This window comes from Muscardinus avellanarius (assembly GCF_963383645.1).
Source record: "Muscardinus avellanarius genome assembly, chromosome: 14".
In the NCBI taxonomy this organism is placed as follows: Eukaryota; Metazoa; Chordata; class Mammalia; order Rodentia; family Gliridae; genus Muscardinus; species Muscardinus avellanarius.
The window spans coordinates 1,865,240-1,883,486 of NC_137800.1; the positions used below are offsets into that span (position 1 = coordinate 1,865,240).

The following is an 18,247-nucleotide window of genomic DNA, read 5'->3' on the forward strand; positions in this document are numbered from 1 at the left end:
AGCTTTGCTGAGAGAAATCATTAAAAAGGTCAAGCAAAGTGAAGAAAATCCTGGAGTCCTCTGAAATTAATAAAACACACTTGGCCAGCTACATCTTGGTGATGGCCAGTGAATCCCTGTTTGTTTAGCCCATGTGCTATTCCCAAGCCATCACAGTAATGGGGAGGAGGTGCTGTCCCGGCCCTGCTCTGACCCCACAATCCTGGAGCAGGTGCCCCACGAAAGCCCTGGCAGAGCTGCCCATGCCAACGGCCATTATGGAACGCCTAAGGATGTGTTCTACATTACTTGTTAATTATCTCAACAATTCTGATTATCAAAATTTCTCCTTACGTGAAAGGTAAAGGATTTAGGGTGAGTAGAAGACCCCTGGGCAGGGGAGAGTCCCTCACATGTGCTTTCCCATCCACACCTGAGTAAATGCCTCTCAAAATTTTAGCTATTCAAGGCCTCTGCCAAAACAACAATGAAAACAGAAGAGGGAAAAGAAACCGTTCCGGCACTAGACTATCTTTAAGGACACAAGATAATTCTCAAATGTATCTCTTAGAAAGTCAGAGATATATTGATTTATTTTTAATTTGAAAAATGTTGCCAGGTGGCTGCAAGAGACAGGCTGGTATGCTCAGCTTCCTACGGTGCAGCCTCAGGGCTGTAATTGCTCAATTGGTTGTTGGGGCTAAAAGGATTTGACCTCAATGCTCTGGGCTTTGGCCTTATTCTTTTCCTAAAAGGCAATGGTTGCATTTTAGAAAAGATTTCCAGTTATTCTTCTAGGCTGTTGTTTTAAAGAGAAAAAAACTAATGTCCTAATTCAGTTGAAAAATGTGTAAATTGTGTTTATTCTTCTTAAAAAATAAATGAAATGCTGTTGACACTTATTATCAACATATTCAAAATATTAAATAATCCAATATGGATTTTAAATATCGTAAAAGAACATATTGGTTGCTGTTGTTAGTTAGTATTTATGTTTATGTATTTTTAGTTTTCCAGTTTCTTCCACCACTGTCAAGTGAAGACAAAATAACTATGATGACCTTTGAGTTTGGTGCAAATCTTAAAATATTTCTACAATACAAATAAAAAATATTTGTATCAGAAAATAAGTTCCCAATACCTCTCATACATGACTGACTGTAGAATCTGTAACTGTTTTTGAACAGATTTGATTGCTGTCAAAAAACCTCAAATATAATTTATTCTGTGGTAGAGCTTCTAGCGTAGAATATCGCAGCAGGTGCTCTTTGTTAAAGGATTGTGACTTATTGGCATTGGTGCTTATAGAACTTATGAAAAGATCTTATGAAAAACATTGACACCGCTAAGAAGCACATTGTGATGTGAAACTACAAGGCCCCAATAAAAGTATAAAAAACAAATCATAGTTTATATTATGCTTGAAGTACAGAAATACGTTATAAGCTATTCTATACAATTTCAATGCACCAATAAAATGTATTATATGAATAAATATAAAAAACCTACCATCTCTTTTCTTTTTTTTTCTTCTCATTTTTTTGTGCTACTGGAGATAGAACTCAAAGTCATTCTACCTCTGAGCTACACCCTCAGACTGATTTTCTTCTTTTATTTAGAAACATAGTCTTACTACATTGCAGAGGACCTCACTAAGTTGCTGAGGCTAGGTACAAAACTGTGATCCTCCTGTCTCAGCCTCCCAGGTACTGGGATTACAACACCCGGCTTAGCACCTCTTTCCTAATAATTTAAAACACGCTTTCTTCTCTTTGCATCAGACCCTACAGATCCAGCTTGCCTAGGGCCCCCAGGATGTTGCCTCGGGCCCCCACAGGAGCACAGTATGTTGCCCCTGAGACTGTGTGCTCTCCTATGGTCCACCCTTCAGAAGGAACCTGAGACGTCCAACCCTCATAGCCAGAGTAGGTCACCCCAATTCTGTCTTGCTTACTCTATATAGAGCCAGAAGGCCTGATGACACAACCTCCTCAAGAGTTTCACCATTTGCTTTTTTGCCAAACCCATTTCCTGTATTTAGTGAGGTTTTTATTTCACACAAACATGAGTTTTTCATAGTTTCCAAGGTACCTCTGTATTCCAGACAAGATTCACTCCAATCATTCACCATGGTGAAGGGATTAATCATCTAAAGCATAGATTATTTACAGAACTGTAGATTAAGTTTGAAGTAGACTTTCCTTTGAAAGAAACAATTGGACGTCCACACTGAACAGGCTGGCAGGAGAGTTTAGACTAACATTGCTATGATGACTTGTAAGCCTCCTGGCTTCACATGTCTTGGTTTAAGTATACAGATAAACTATCTTATTTGTATGGTCCCTCCATGTTTTAAAGGTCTCAAACCACAAGATATTTTAACTTCTGGTTATCAGAAAGGTTAACAGAAAATTTAGAACCCAAAAAGAGGAAATGTAAAGACTCAATCATTTCAGAGCAAAATCACACAGGACATGGATCTCTAAGAAGTAATATGAAGGATGACACTCTTGTTCTCCTTCTGGAACATTCCCTGTAATTGTAGCACCTCATGTCCCCAAGGCCATTGCTCAGTTTGTGCCCAGAACTATAGAGAGAGACACTGATCCCATACGCAGACCCCTCAGCCCTAACCGGGGGCTTCAGAAGCTGATTTCCTGCGCTCCATGTCAGTTCTGAGCCATTTAACCCTGTACTGTGTAATTCTGGGTGAATGGGATAAAAGAAGGAGCTGGAGGCCAAGACCGTCAGCATGACAGATCCTGGACAGCCTGGCATCCCCTCCTTCTTCTGGAAAGCCAGCCACGTTCTATCTCATTAACAGCTTCTGGAGGTCATTCATGCCCCAGGAGGATAGACCAGCCCAACCTGGAAGCCAACCCTCCAGGGTCTTCTCCCCCGTGGAGGGCTCGGTCCAGTGCTGTTCTGGTCTGTCCTGGGAGCACACTGCCTTTGGGCTCTGTCTGAACAGCCTGCACAGTAAAGCAGAGCTCTGAGGACACGATGCAGGATCCCCAGGTCCTGGGGTTCTTCTCCAGCCCTTGGAGTCTAGGTGCTGCTGGGGTCAGTACTTTGTCCTGGTCTTCTGATCTCAGTGGCAAGAGGACTCAGCCCCACACCCTGCTCTGAAAAGAAGGTGGCTTTCCTCGGCAATGGTTCCATGCCATCAAAGAGAGTCAGAAAACAAAGCTAATAAAAGTCTATCTCCTAAAAAAAAAGTGGCCTTATTTTAAGGCAAAGAACCTTTACTCTTAATAAAACAAGCTTCTTAACTATATGCTTATTTTTCATTAAGGTAGAACTTCTGGATATAAAACCTAAATAATACAAGGCAAGCTTTTGCTTACCTTTCTACAGTTAATGTCACACATGACTGTGATGAGTACCTTCCATGGTCTCAGAGAGAAATAGGAGGAAGCAAGGCATCTCATGCCAGAGAGAAATTTGAAGGCCAGGGTGGAACCCCATGCACACATCAACTCCCAGAGGCTAGTAGAGTTCACCACAAATATATACCTTGAAGACACAATGATGTCAGCTCAATGACATCAAAGCCTTTGATTAAAATTAAATTGATTTATTTGAAAACTTGTTTTGTATGAACATGATAAAAATCATTTTTAAAGAAGTATAAAATGCTAAATTAATGTTAAGCCCCCAATTAAAATCACCAAAAGAAAATCAATTAGAATGCCTATAGCTCAAAGGAGGGACATCTAAAATAAAATAAGAAAAAATGGGCTTTTGAGCAATAGGTCATATTCATTAATACAATGGTCAAGATAAATTATTTAGAATCTTAAGCGGATGATACCTTTTTCACTTCACAATGAAGATATGTTATAATATGTGTACCCAAATTCAAAATGTAAATTTAAATCGAGCCCAATGTGTAATCTAAGAAGTGTTTGCATGGTTGAACAAAGCTTAACATGCACTGTTGTAAACAAACAACAACAAATGCTGACAAGAATGTGAAGCGGTGGGAACTCTAATACATTGTTGGTGGGTCTAAATATAGTGCAATCACTTTGGAAAAGAGTAGATCCTCAGAAGAATGGGAATGAACCTACCATTTGATCCAGCAATACCACTTCTGAGTGTCTACCCAAAAGAAAGGAAACCAAACCACCAAACTAATGCACGTGTATCTATGTTCATAGCTGCACAATTCACCATTGCCAAACTTTGGAACCAGCCATGATGTCCATCAACAGATGCATGGATTATAAACTATGGGAGAGGTACCCAATAGAATTTTACTCAGTCATAAAGAAGAACAAAATTACACCATTTACAGGGAAATGGATGGAACTGGAGGACATTATGCTAAGTGAGATTAGTCAGTCACAAAAAGTAAGAAGTCAGATGCTCTCCCTAATGGGTGGAAACTAGGGAGAAAATGGGTCATGGGAGGAACGCTAGACGAAGAAGGAGAGTCTACAGATGAGCAAGTAGGGCGACCTGACTGAGGGGGACATACGGGCGGAGAGGGAAATTCCCCACTGTACATGACGCACATTCACAGACATGTCAAAGTCAGTCACTAAGCCAGACATGAGAAGGAGGTGGGGGAGGGATGGGGAGGGAACTGGAAAGGGGCTAACTGGGTGAAGTGTGCATACACGCCTCTGCCATCTTGTACACTCTGAAGATGTATGACTCCAATATACCAATAAAAAATTAAAAACGAAACCCACACTCACCTGTTCCTTACCTTGTACCCACCCTCCTGGCTTTACTTGGTTTTGGAGTATAATTAACACATGCGTAAGAGGCAGGGAGACCAAGGTTGGGGAGGGAGGCAGAGTCTTACCCTGGCAGAGCGGCATGAGGGCATCCCACTGGTACATGCCCCCCGGGCTCCGCCTGCAGGTGGCATTGCTGTGGCCGATCATTCGATATCCCGGCTTGCAGAAGTAATGCACCTTACTTCCCACTGCTCCTGAGGTCTTGTTCAAAACTCCACCGTTCCTCAGAGTGGGAGTCAGGCTGCAGTAAGGGGCTGCGGGGGACACACATGTGAGTAGGTTGGACAAGCAAATGGGGCTCAGCAAGTACCAACAGTACCAACAAAGCATCCAGAGTCTAGAGTTGGGAGTCTCCTTCCTCCAGAAACTCTGGTGACCCTAGGTTGGGAGTCAGGGCAGAGGTGTGCAGCAGGGCACCATCTGCAGTGGCCGACCCCTCCCTTAGCCACTGTAATAGCCTAACAATCACCAGAGTAATAAATGATGGGGTACTGCTCGGGGTGCCGTGCTTAAGAAAATGACACTGTCCAAATTAAAAAATTACTTAAAAAGGTAATAAAGGAATATTAAAAGAATTCTTGTTTTTTGGGGGGCTTATCAATTGCATGATGATCTAGACATCATGCATCATTTTGAGCATATGGAATTTGCATAAAATCTTTGAAGAAAACTTTTCTACTCCAGGTTGATACAAATCTTACAGTGGTCACCTTTGTAGGGAGATTTTTAAAAATCAAATACAGGCATTTGGTGGCAGTTTTACCCACACAGAATGTCACATTTCTACTGGGGAAAGCTACACACACACACACACACACACACACACACACACACACACTTATTTCATCCTTAATAAGGCTAGTTCATTACAGCTTAAAGTCTTAGGAACTCCCTTCAAATAAATGGGAACATTAACACAGAGAAAGTTAAGCTCTGGGAACATGTGGGTGCTTTGGGAGGCAGACATTCACAGGCACACTCCCCAGAGGGTCTTCCCAAGGCAAAGCTCACTCCTGGGGGTCTGGACACTTCACCTTGCTCTGGTCCTTAGACACAGTCAAAGGACACTTTCTGAGGGTTCCTGTCCGAGTCCTGCCCAGGAGCAGAGCCTGCTTCTGGTCGCAGTGGTCAGCCACGGCCCTGGAGGAGGCATCCAAGGCAGATGTTTCCAGCCAAGGGAGCCTTTGAGGTACAGTTCAGCTTTTTACACTTTTGTTAAGGGAAAACCCACTGATGCTGAATCTTAGGCGTCCTTGCTCCATCACCAATTATTTCCTATTTCCAGTTTGTTTTAAGTAAACTCGGAATGTAAAAGTACAAAGAGTTGAAGAAAAACCAGGCGATCTGCCCACCAAGTGCCCAGCATCACTGTGCTAGCAAAAAAAGACGCGAAACGCAGGGAGAACACCCAGACTGGCCTCGGTCCCTCCTCTAAAGTCAGGGAGGACACAGAAAGTTGGAAACACCAGCTTTCTGAAGGCAGAGAACTTGAGGTTCTATGGGTGCTGTCTGTGTTTCTGAGGATGGTGGGGACAGGATTTAGGACATGATTTGCAGGCTGGTGACCTGTCTTTGTGAGCTTTGATATCTGCCCATTCTTTCTCCGTATCTCTTCTCTCACCAGCCTCTCCTGGGCCTGCCTGTTCAACTCTCTGCTAGAGGAAGAACACCAAGAACCGTGCCCCAACCTCAGGCTGCTGGTGACTGGCGAGCCTCAGAAACACAGGTTGCAGAACAGTGAACGGCAGGCATCCAGGCGGGAGGAGACTGGGAGCATCACACATCCTGAATTCTGCATTTGTTCTGGCCCCGTCTGCACCATCCATTTGCAGACAGTGGACACTTGCTATGCTCCAGTTAGTGGTGAGAAAACAACACTCAGCACCACGCAGTCACATTGGGGAGGATTCTGAAAACTCTAGCTGCCGCCACGAGATGATAGGCATTTTCTTTGCTGTTGTCTTCCTTGATTTCCAATTATGGTAACCAATTATGTTGCATCTGTGTTCAAGAGCTCAAGTGTGTAAGGCACACACAGGCTGGAGGGGGAGCGTGCGGTTAAGTAGTCATGCTATGGCTGGGGCTCCTGAGCCCACATCTTGATATTTCAAGGGCACTTTTATTTTATTACTTTCTGGAAATTAATAGGGTTGAACTCCTAACAGAGATCATGGACTCACTAAGTTTCAGTAATGATCTCTGCACGCACAGAACCCTACAGATCTGAAGTCTATCAGTAACACAGTAGACATTCAACGTCAAAACATACTATTGTATAGCCTCCTTCTCCTGATACCACTGGATAAAGAGGATCTCTCAGTTGTACAGGGAATGGAAATATCCCTCGAAAAGCCAAGATCCCTGTTCTCAAAAAAATGGTCAGCAGACTGCTATGTACTTTTCCAGGGACAAAACCAGATAAATTGCTTTCACTATAATTTTCCCCACGCTGACCACTTTTGCAGATGGGAGGTAAGTCCAAGGAGCTCATCTAATTTTCAGAACAAGGGTTTTGATGGACGAGAATTCAATGGTTGCTCTCATGCCCTTCATAGTGCAGGTCTGAGGCACTGGGCTGCATTTTCCAGATGACGCATGCATGAACCTCACTCCCATAGGCCTATCCCAGGAGCCTGTCCACAGCCCGCTGCTGGGTGCAGACCAATAAGACTACCCAATGAGACAGAGCGGAAACTCTCCTCCCAGCTCCCAGGACTCTCCCAACCCTCAGGATGGCCCTCGCCCTGGAGATGAGAAGCTTCAACAAAGAATAGCACCCTTGGCGGAGACAGTGCCCAGGTCACATCAGCACTGGCCTCTTCCTAGGGACTCATCTCACAGGGTTGGGGGTATTGCTGAAGGGATACTGAGATTCATAAACAATTACTTCTTTATTTATTTTGCTTAGTAATTAAAATATTCTCAGATATTGAAATAGCCTCCTATTGCATTTGCAGGATAGTGTAGACATTGGTGTGGATCAGATCAGATTCACAATTGTGTACAGGAAATACTATACCATAAGTATATTGGATGATAAAATTCACTTGTTGATTAACTAATTGACTTAATAAATAACCGTAGCCAAATGCTGAGCATGGTGGCACACATCTGTAATCCTGGTACTTGGGAGGCTAAGACAGGAGGATCACAGGTTCAAGGCCATCACATAGTAACTTAGTGAGAACATACTGAAAGAAAAATAAGAAGAAATAATTCTAACTCTGGTAGAATGCCCCTGGATTCAATTCTTAGCAACACACACACACACACACACACACACACACACACACATACACGCACGCACACACACATGCACACACATACAGACACACACAACTACTACCAAAGAATTATTAAAGTACATAAAAGACAAAATAACACTTTGAAAATAATATACATATAAAACAGAACTATTATATATGTATTTGTACATGCATGAATATCTGTTTACATGTGTATACACGCATGTGAAGATATACAGATGGATGAAATGACATACTTTTAGAAGTAAGAGTTGTTCCCACAATTAATATCAATATAATAATTTCTTCCTATTTGTTCCTACAATATTTAAACATTTTATAATCAATTTAGGTTTTATTATTTTATCTTTTGAAATATGTCTTTGCTGTCTTCAGTATGCAATTCAATGTTTTATCATTTTAACAATAACTTTAAAATATCAATTGGCAAGTTAGCTAATATGGTTTGGAGATATCACTGATAGTAATTTCCTATCACTCTATTTCTCCTGAAGTTAGTTTTAAACAGTCAGAAATCAAGGGTTTGTCTTTCACAGTCTCTAATTTCTTTTATTTATTTATTTATTTTTAGGTACCGGGGATGGAGCTCAGGGGCATTCTATAGCTGAGCTACACCCCCAGTCCTAATTTTTATTTTGAAACAGGGTCTCACTGAGTTTCAAAGGGCCTCACTAAGCAGCTGAGGCTGTCGTGATCTGCAGTCCTCCCACCTCAGCCTCCCAAATGCTGTGATTACAAGCATACGCCACCACGCCTGGCCTAACTTCTTCTACTTGATGGAGATTATTTTTGTTGCAAACACTCTGACGTAGAGTCTAGCCTCGTATACCCACCTGCATAGCGAATCTTGAATCCTTTCTTACTGGTGGCGTGGTCAGTGGACCAGCGGAGGTATAACTGATGACTCTTGCTGGTGAAGTTGGACTGCTCAGTATGGTTCCCGCTTAGGACCACTAACAGAGGGCTTTGTCCAGAAGATCCTAAATGAAACAGAAGAACAGAAAGTTCAGATGCGAGCGAGTCCTTATGGGATAAGGCTACTTTTAGCTTGGATTAAATTGGTATCTATATATACAATATTCAGCTATTTATTTCCAAAACGGACAGGGATTTCGAGTTACAGCATAAAATGACCTAGAAAAAATGTGAGCAGCGTCACTCCTGTCTCTGCGACGACGCTGTGATGGGGAGAAGTTGCCTGGTCGAATAACCATGTTGTGGTCACACTTCCAGGTCTGTTAGTGACCATGACACTACCCCCTAGTTTTTAGCGCTTTCTTGTTCTGTTTCTACATTCACAGGTCACCCCCAGGAAATACACCAGAGTGATTTTTCTGTCATAACTCCATTCCCTGTGTAGCTCCCAATCAGAAAATTTCAAATGATTTTCCCAAATCACACTGTCCTGGGATCAACTGTACTCTCCTACAATTATACGTCGAAGCCCTACTCCAAATATGTCAGCCTGTGACTGTATTTATACAGAGAGGCTTTAGAGACAGAGGTAGGTTAAAGTGGGTTCACAAGGGTAAGCCCTCCTGCAGCCTGACTGATGTTCCTGTAAGCAGAGTAGATCGGGATGCAGGGACACAGCGGGAGGACCCTCTGAGGATACAGGGAGACAGAGCTGTCTGCAAGCCAGGAGACGGGCCTCACTGTAAGCAGCCAGCCACATGGGCATGGTGGACTCGTGACCTCCGGGGCCCTAAGAAGTGAACTTGTGTGGCTCACACCACCCACCCACAACACATTCTTAGGGCAGCCTCGTGAACAGAGGCAGAAAGTGGCTCAGTAAATACAGGGTGGAGGCAGCGCCAAGGCCAGGGATGCTGCTCTTTTCTGCCAGTCTGTCCTGGGAGTGTCCTGGCAGACCGTGCAGAAGGGGCACATGCTTTGTAACTGAGAAGAGAGGACTGCATTCTGTATGTCAGCATGCGTGTGGTTGTTTACCGAGCCAACGGATATTCTGAAGTCAAATGCCAGTCAGAATTAACTTGAACGTAGGATATTTTAAAATGCCATCTTATTAGTGGCAAACTGTAAGAGTTCATAAAGTTTCAGGGGTTGTGAATCCATACCGAATCCCTCATTCAATCGCATCTGTCCATCTGCTTCAAATGCAACAAGCTTCCCAAGACATCTCTTTAAAAGTAACTATCCAATTGACCTATGTAGAGCAGCCCCTGTTTTATGGTCCCATGAAGGAGAGCCATTGTTCTGCTTACCAAGATGGTGCCTGTGAGGATTATATCAGTGGCGTACTATCCTTATTCTGACATTTTTCTCAACCAAGTTCTATGATGCTTAAAATTCTACTTTTAAAAAAAACTATGGGCTATCCACACTCGAGCCACAGAGAGTAATATACTCCGGAGCTAATAAAGTTTAAAATCGATACATTCAACATGTTTTCTGGTCCACTCATGGACTATAAAAGAGCTCCTGTCTTACCAAAAAGAGATGAACGTGACATTTACGGCAACAAAAATGCCATCACTTAAAAATGTTTTCACATAAAACCCTGACCTTTCATTTTATAGAAAAACCTTTGCAAGCGGAACAATGCAAGTCACAGATCCTTGACTGCTCTGACAGCCACTGGTGGGGTATGGTCTCTACGGGCTGCCCTGTATGTTGTTCATAACAGACATGGCCTACCCAGAGTTTGGGGAGGTCAAATTGGAGGTGATTAGTACAAAAATTATTGATAAATATTTTGCTCCTGAAATTAAGAGAAAAAAGTAGCAGCAGTTATATTCTGATTTAACTAATTTGAAATAAAAGAACATGCGTAATTTTACAATATCACACCTATTTAATGTTTTGCTTTTATTAGTGCATTATAGTCTCCCATCACAGGGTAGGGCATGTTGCCAACGGCATGCATGCACAGAGTACTTGGTGCTCCGCTCCCCATTTCCCTCCCTCCCAACCAATCCCTAGTGCCCGGATTGCCAATGGTATGCATGTGTACACATGGCCGATGGTAGTATTTCCAGTAATGAACCTCAGTTTTCCTCTCCCCTTCTCCCTCCCTGTCTCCAGTGAGAATCTCCCCCATCATCTGGATTCCCTCTGGCATCCCAAATGCTCCCTAGCTTGAGCATATTAGAGAAAACATCTGTCCCTCCTCTTTCTGTTCTTGGCTGATCCCATTTATTTAACATAATGTTCTCCAGGTTTTTCCATCTTCTTACAAATGATGTAATTTTGTTCTTGGCTAATGAATTATTTCTCTCTATTCTAAAGATTGAGGGAAAAATAATCAGAAAGGCATGTCTGTTTGGACAGTCTTAAAAAAATAAAAAACATTCTCCAATCCTCTGTCTTTCTCCAGTTCTCCACTTCTATGTATAAAACTGTGAGGTCCATTTTAAATGTAGTTAGTTAATTATGAAAAGCACATAAATTGGTTCATGTGGAGCTATCATCCAAGTACTTGACCTCATAATGAAAAAAGTCAGCAAGACAAGACGCACACACACATATAGATCAGATTATCTTTTTTCACAAAATTGATTGCGATTTTTGTAAACCCAACGACAAATCTGTCAAAACACAAGAAAACTGTATCATTACGCTCAACCATAATTGTACCCTGGTCTACTTTTCTGGGCAATGATAATGCTTCTGTACAAAGAAAAATATTAACATCACTATCATTTCAAATTAACAATTCAACCATGTGCTTGCTCTCAGAGGTTAGAATGTTTATTGGAGTTATACAAAATCATAAGTCTTTTACTAAAAACAGTCTTAGCAGGTGTTTAGTTAACTATTTCACTATTCTTCTTTAAAAATGTACATTACAGACTCCTGTATGCTTCAACAGCTAGACTTCTCTGTGAGCCTTTAGCTTTATGCACGTCCAGTAAAATAGTTACAGTGGTTAAAATACTCTAGAATTCTTCATTTTTCTAAAATGCCATGTGACTCAATATATTACTGGGGGAAAAAGTAAAGGCTCTTTGAGATTACCTACTCTGAATATTAAAGTTAAAGAATTTAAAATTGTTTAAAAAAATCAGTACAAGTTCAGAGTCTACTCTTTGAAAAGCATTGTTTGAAATGTTGCATAAGACCACTTGATATCTCAAAAGGCATCAGTCTCAGAGTATTTGATTTTTTTGTTTTGTTTTGTCCTTTGGTGATGATACATTAACTTGGTAATATACCCAAGTGCTGTGTCACTAACCCATTACACTGTTTTTTTAATTAAATATTTATTAGGTCACTGATATGCAAAGATGAAAAGCACTTACCATCAAATACTTCCAGGGTGTCAAATTGTTTTTCACTCTGAAAGGTGTCCACGAAGATGGTGATGTTGAAGTTTGGTTGTACCTTAATAGTCCAGGAGCATGTTTGAGAGTTAAAGTAGCTACCTGGGTACCCGGGACTGAGGATCACTCCAGATGATTCTGTCCGGACTTCATTCGCTGGACATTGTGCTAAGAGGAAGGAACCGATAAGGTTCAAGTTATCAAAGGGGATCTAACACCCATAGGATGTTTTCCGCCCCAAGTGTAGACAAGCCGGTGAAAAGGAGAGGCCAGAATTAACGCAGGAGGCAAACGGAGATGGAGACCGAGGGCGACGCGTCAGCCCCTGTGCATCTCCCACGCTGCAGCTAATCCACCACGCCTGCCTGCACAGCCCGAGGGGCGGCGCCTCCCGCACAGTGGAGCTTGGACAGGTGCATTGTGGATGCCCAAGTTTTCCCCAAACAATCACAAAGAAAGGCCCCCAATCATCAATGTCATATGACAAAAATACGGTGGGCTTTTATGCAATAAACGATATGTCCGATTTATTTCAGCTTTTATACACTTAGTGGAATTTGAACATTTTACTTATTATTATTTTTTGAGGAACTGGGGATGGAAACCAGGGGCATTTCACCTCTGTGCTACACCCTCAGTCCTATTTTGTATTTTTTATTTTAAAACATGGTCTCACTAAGTTGCAGAGGGCCTCACCAAGTAGTTGGGGCTAGCCACAAACCCAGATCTTCCTGTCTCAGCCTCCCAAGTACTGGAATTACAAGCATGTGCCATCACACCCGGGAGAGTTATCCCCTTTTTATTAGTTAAATATCTATTACCTATACATACATTTCAAAATAAAGAAACTTTTTCTTTTTTGGTACTGGGGATTGAACTCAGGGGCATTCTACCTCTGTGCTACATACCGACCATTTTTATTTTTTTAATTTTTTCTATTTTGAAAGAGGGTCTAGTTAAGTTGTTGAAAGCCTCATTTGTTTACTGAAGACAGCCTCAAACATATAATCCTCCCGTCTAAGCTTCCCAAGTACTAATATTTCAGGTGTGTGACATAGTCACTGGATATAAAGATACTTGTTAAACAAAAAACAGAGTTTATGACAAAGTCTTCTTCAAATAACTGTAAAAAAGTAATTATTCTAGGTTTTTTTCATTTATCTTGGTATGTTAATTGAAATATTCCTTCAAATTTAGAAAATGTTAAGATTAAATCCCAGTGATGGAACATTCCACAGGACCCTTTACATAAATGTGTATTTGAGTGGGAATTTAAAAATATTTACAATGATGATTTAATGACAATATAATAAAAATAACCTTAATCCAAGATCACAAACCAAAATCACTCAGTTAAAACTACTATGATCTTAGCTGGGCACAGTAATACATACCTGCCATCTCAGTCTTCAGGAGGCAGAGACAGGAGGATTGCAGGTTTGAGGCCAGCTTCAGCAACTTAGTGAGACACTCAGAAACTTAGCAAGACCATGTTTTAAAATTAAAAAAAAAAAAAAGAGCCCGGCGTGGTGGTGCTTGTAATCTCTGCGCTTGGGAGGCTGAGACAGGAAGATCACACAGGTTCGAAGCCAGCCTCAGCAACTTGGTGAGACTCTGTTTCCAAATAAAATATAAAATAGGTCTGGGAGTACAGCCTGAAGGTAGAAAGCCTCTGGGTTCTACCCCAGTACCACCAATAAATAAATAACTAAATAATAAAAATTAAAATTATGGGGGTGTAGCTGAGAGGCAGAATGCCTATGAGCTCAATCTCCAGTTACACACACACACACACACACACACACACACACACACACAAACACACACTATTTTGTGACAGTGATAAAATCACTTTTGTTATGTAAGTGTAATGACCACTATACTATGGAAACATGGTTAAAATTGCTCTGTGAAATATATTACGTCCACTCCAAAGTGAATAACGTGCTATTTTAGAAAGAAATGAAACCTGGCTCAGCTCTGGAGTCTCCACCCCACTTGGCCGAGATGGGGGAAGCTCCCCAGACCCGCCTAGATGGTGCAGCCAGAGGTTATTGTGCCTCTGCTCAGAGAGAGGGCCAGCATGGCTACCCCGCAGGGCTATCACTAGAGCCCGGAGGTGCGGATGCTTTCCTTGACTCAAAGGCACAAGGCAGCAGAGGTGCCCAGAGACCTGTGATGGCTGGCCGCCTCCTCCAGCACGCAGGTGTGCGCCACACTCTGCAGCCCTCAGCGTGACACTGGAGGGAGGCTTACCCAGCTCTGGACCCTGCGGTAGCTTTTAGATCACAGCGGGACTTCAGACCATCCAGATCAGGACTGGCCTCTGAGTTACCGAAATCTCCCGGGAAAACCATGAACAGAGCCCAAGGCTCAGAAGCAGCACAGAGTGGCTCAGTCGAAGCCGCCCCAGGCTGCGCGGCCACGCTTACTCCTCCTACTCTCAAATGCTCATTTGTTTTGTAAACATGATGAAATAAGAAAAATCACGTGTGTGTGTTGTGTGTTGACAGCACCTAACCTTCTCTATTCAGCCCTCTGTGTTGTGTCAAAGACGCAGCGTGAGGGGAGCTGGTTCTGCCCTCGGTGTGCCTCACCCTGCGCAGCTCCTGCTCCTGCACAGCCCTGCTCTAAACCATTGCTACAGCACCACCTCCTAGCTTGGGAAGGTTCCGGAGACACGTGCTGCAGCTGAGCCCCGGATTCCTCAGCAGCAGCCACACACTTAAATACGCAGCCCCTGAAAGGGGCATTTAGAAACCTCTCTCCCTGTGGGCACCTGGGTAGCTTCCCCCAGGTGCGCTCTGGAAAGAGCTTGCCTCTGAGATTTGTCTGGATCAAGCCTTTGCAGCTCCCACAGTGACCCTGTTAGCTTGCTGTGAACAAAGTCAAAGTGAGGCCTGGGAACAGGAAGCACATCCTTGATGCTTCCGTCAGGCCTCCAGAAAAGCACTAGAGATTAGGATGAGCAGCCAGGATTAGTGCTAGGTTAGAATGGGTACAGGCGTGGTGCTATAGACCCGTAAACCCCAGTACTTGGGAGACTGAGGCAGGAGGATCGCCAGTTCCAAGCTAGCCTCAGCAATTTAGTAAGGCACTCAGCGGCAACTTAGTGAGACCCTGTTTCCAAATAAAAAATAAAATAGATGTGGGGTGCAGCTCAGAGGTAGAAAGCACCTAGGTTCAATCTCGAGCACCCAAACTAGGATTAGAACTAGTAATACACCTAAACTGAAAGAGGAGTGGCAGGATGAGCTGTGATCCTGGAGTGGGGAGAGGCAGGGTCTCCAGCTGAGCAAAGGCACAGTCCACAGAAGGCCCCATGCACAGGCCCGAGAGCTCGTGATCTAGATAAGGGTGCTGGGGTTGTACCGATTAACTCTATTCTTAGATCTCATGAATGAACCCTTATTTAAATAAAAACTAGGTTAATGTAGACAAAATAAAAAAGGAGGGCTCTTGTTTAAGAGTGGTTCGTGAAGGGCACACGCATGGCTTTTGTCCCCAGTCAGTGAAGAACATCTCTTCTGAGAGGCCTCACTCTGTGTTGATTGGGAATCAAACCCCATTATGATGTGTGATTACAATGAACTAGTAAAATGATATTAAGAAATTATAATAAAAGAAGAAGGAAGTATTTGAGAATTCCAAAAGAGCTTGAGTAATATAATAAAAGATTCTCTTACTTAAAAAGTATCTGAAAACCAGGAAAACTTGTCCCTGTTAGTTTTTATATTAAATGGAAAAATATAAGCATTATATATTCTTCATCTTGAACAGAAACTTTAAAGCCAGCCAATTGTTGCTGTGCTCACGAGGACCCTCCCTGGTGTTTTGAGAAAAATGGCCCTGGTCTCCTGCTTACCCAGTCTGACCCCTGACCTGCATGAGAGGAAAGAGGAGGCGAGGCTTGAGCAGCCTCTGCCAGGGCATCCTGGGGTCTTAAAGGAAGCAGGGACCCAGGGGTGGCCACCTCCTTCTGGGTGAGATTTTCTATACTTGCTGGCCCCATGCACATATGACTTTAAAGTTAGTTTTAAAAGTTGATTCAAATTATCATAGATAGTTGGTAGTTATTAATATCAAAGTGCTTTCCATTTTTTCCTCTCTCAAGGTGACTAGGAGGCTGTCTCTTTACATGGTGGCAATGCACAAAGCTATCAGACATTCAAAGGAAATTCACTACAAACACACTGGGAATCCCAGACTTTTACAAAAAAAACCCGCCTCTTGTATGGTTGGTGATTAGCATTGTATAAAACACACTCAACCTGATAGTTCAATTATTTTTCATTGAGTGTGTGTGTGTGTGCGTGTGTATGTGTGTGTTTGTGTCTGTGTTTGTGTGTATGTCTATGTGTTTGTGTGTGTGTGTTACTGGAGATTGAACCCAAAGCCATTATGCCTCTGAGCTACACCCCTAGCCTTATTTTATTTTTCATTTTGAAACAGGGTCATACTAAGTTGTGGAGTGCCTTGCTAAGTTGCTGCAGCTGGCCACAAACCTGCAATCCTTCTGTCTCTGCCTCCCAGACACTGGGATTATACAGTCATGCACCACCACGCCTGGTCTTCTCTTTCAAAATTTTGAGTCCCGTGAGATTTAAAGTGATATTATAAAGTGATTTAATTATTTTCTAGTTGATATTATCTGTGGATTCAGCCTCAGATATGCTCCATCCTTACAGATTAAGTTCTTACATATAATGTATTAAGTTCTTACATATGATGTATTTTTAGATATGTAAAAAACATGAGATGTACACATTTCACTGTTTGTAAAGATTACACCAAAAGTATTAAACACCAGCTAATTACATGCATTCGGAAGTGTTGGCAGGAAATTTCCATGATGCAGGAAGTCTTCCTCGAAATGCATCAGCCACATGGGAGAGATTGGTGGATGGATAACAAGGTGATAGGGAGGGTTTTGAGATCAAACATATGCTGTGACATTTATGGGGCACCTGTGGGGCCAGTGCGCAGGTGTTTCTTTTAAAATTATTTCAACTGTGCTTGTGTTTGAACATTTCCATGATGAATTAGAGGGAAGAAAGATGATCTCTTATGATACGGCATCCATTTATTTTCTTCCAGGGCTAGTTGGAGAGAAAAGGCCATTAGACGTTTCTGTTAGCAGGTTATATTCACTGCAATGGGATCCGGACACACAGTGAGGACAGCCAACCCCCCCCAGAGGAGGCCATGGGGACTCTATGGACAGTGCTCTCAGACGGGGCGTACCTTCACAGGTTGGGAGAGCGCCTTCAAACTGCAGCTGGGAACTGAGCTTGCAGGTCAACGTGTCGCTTCCCGACAAGGTGTAGCCAGGGTGGCACTGGTACTTCACAAAATCTCCTGGAAGAGTCAACCCAACACATCGGGGCGTTATGTTCCTAGCATATTAAACATGCCTGACTGTTTATTGAGCCAAGATAACATGCAAACCATTTCAGAATCGGAATCAGGGTTGTATTCCTTTTAATTTATTTTCAGAAGCACTATTTTCAGCTCTTAATTTATAAAAAGTGTGCTATCTTAACCCATATTATTACTGAAATGAAGCAGCTAGTGTGTGTGTGTGTGTGTGTGTGTGTGTGTGTGTGTGTGTGTTAGTACTGGGGATTAAACCCAGGGCCATTCTACCTTTGAGCTTTACCCATATCCCCAATTTTTTAAATTTTTTATTGTGAAACAAGGTCTTGCTAGCTTGATGAGAGCCTTGCTATGTGCTGAGGCTGTCCTCCACCTGCAGTCCTGACCCTCGTGTCTCAGCCTCCCAAGTACTGGGATTATAGGTGCACACCACCGTACCCAACAGGGCAGCTGCTGCTTTTTTTTCCTTCCTTGACTCCTCTGTCTGTCCCTTCTCTAATGACTACCATAACTAAATAGTTGTAGAGTGTGCTGGATGCCCAGGTTGAAGGCAAGATCATAAAGCAGGATGCTGAGTAGACTTCAGTAGCCA

The 18,247-nt window shown here is 42.7% G+C and overlaps 1 protein-coding gene across 1 annotated transcript in view; it reads right to left on the reverse strand.

Annotated features, from left to right (window-relative positions):
- Nucleotides 1–18,247, reverse strand: part of CSMD1 (CUB and Sushi multiple domains 1) — a gene marked incomplete at both ends in the record, with an annotated part of 1,592,168 nt that overhangs the window by 97,044 nt on the left and 1,476,877 nt on the right. Inside the window, 4 exons of the mRNA XM_080710482.1 lie at nt 4,796–4,984; nt 8,830–8,976; nt 12,259–12,447; nt 17,524–17,637. Of these exons, the coding sequence (XP_080566608.1) occupies nt 4,796–4,984; nt 8,830–8,976; nt 12,259–12,447; nt 17,524–17,637 (639 nt within the window). The remainder of the gene's footprint in view (nt 1–4,795; nt 4,985–8,829; nt 8,977–12,258; nt 12,448–17,523; nt 17,638–18,247) is intronic.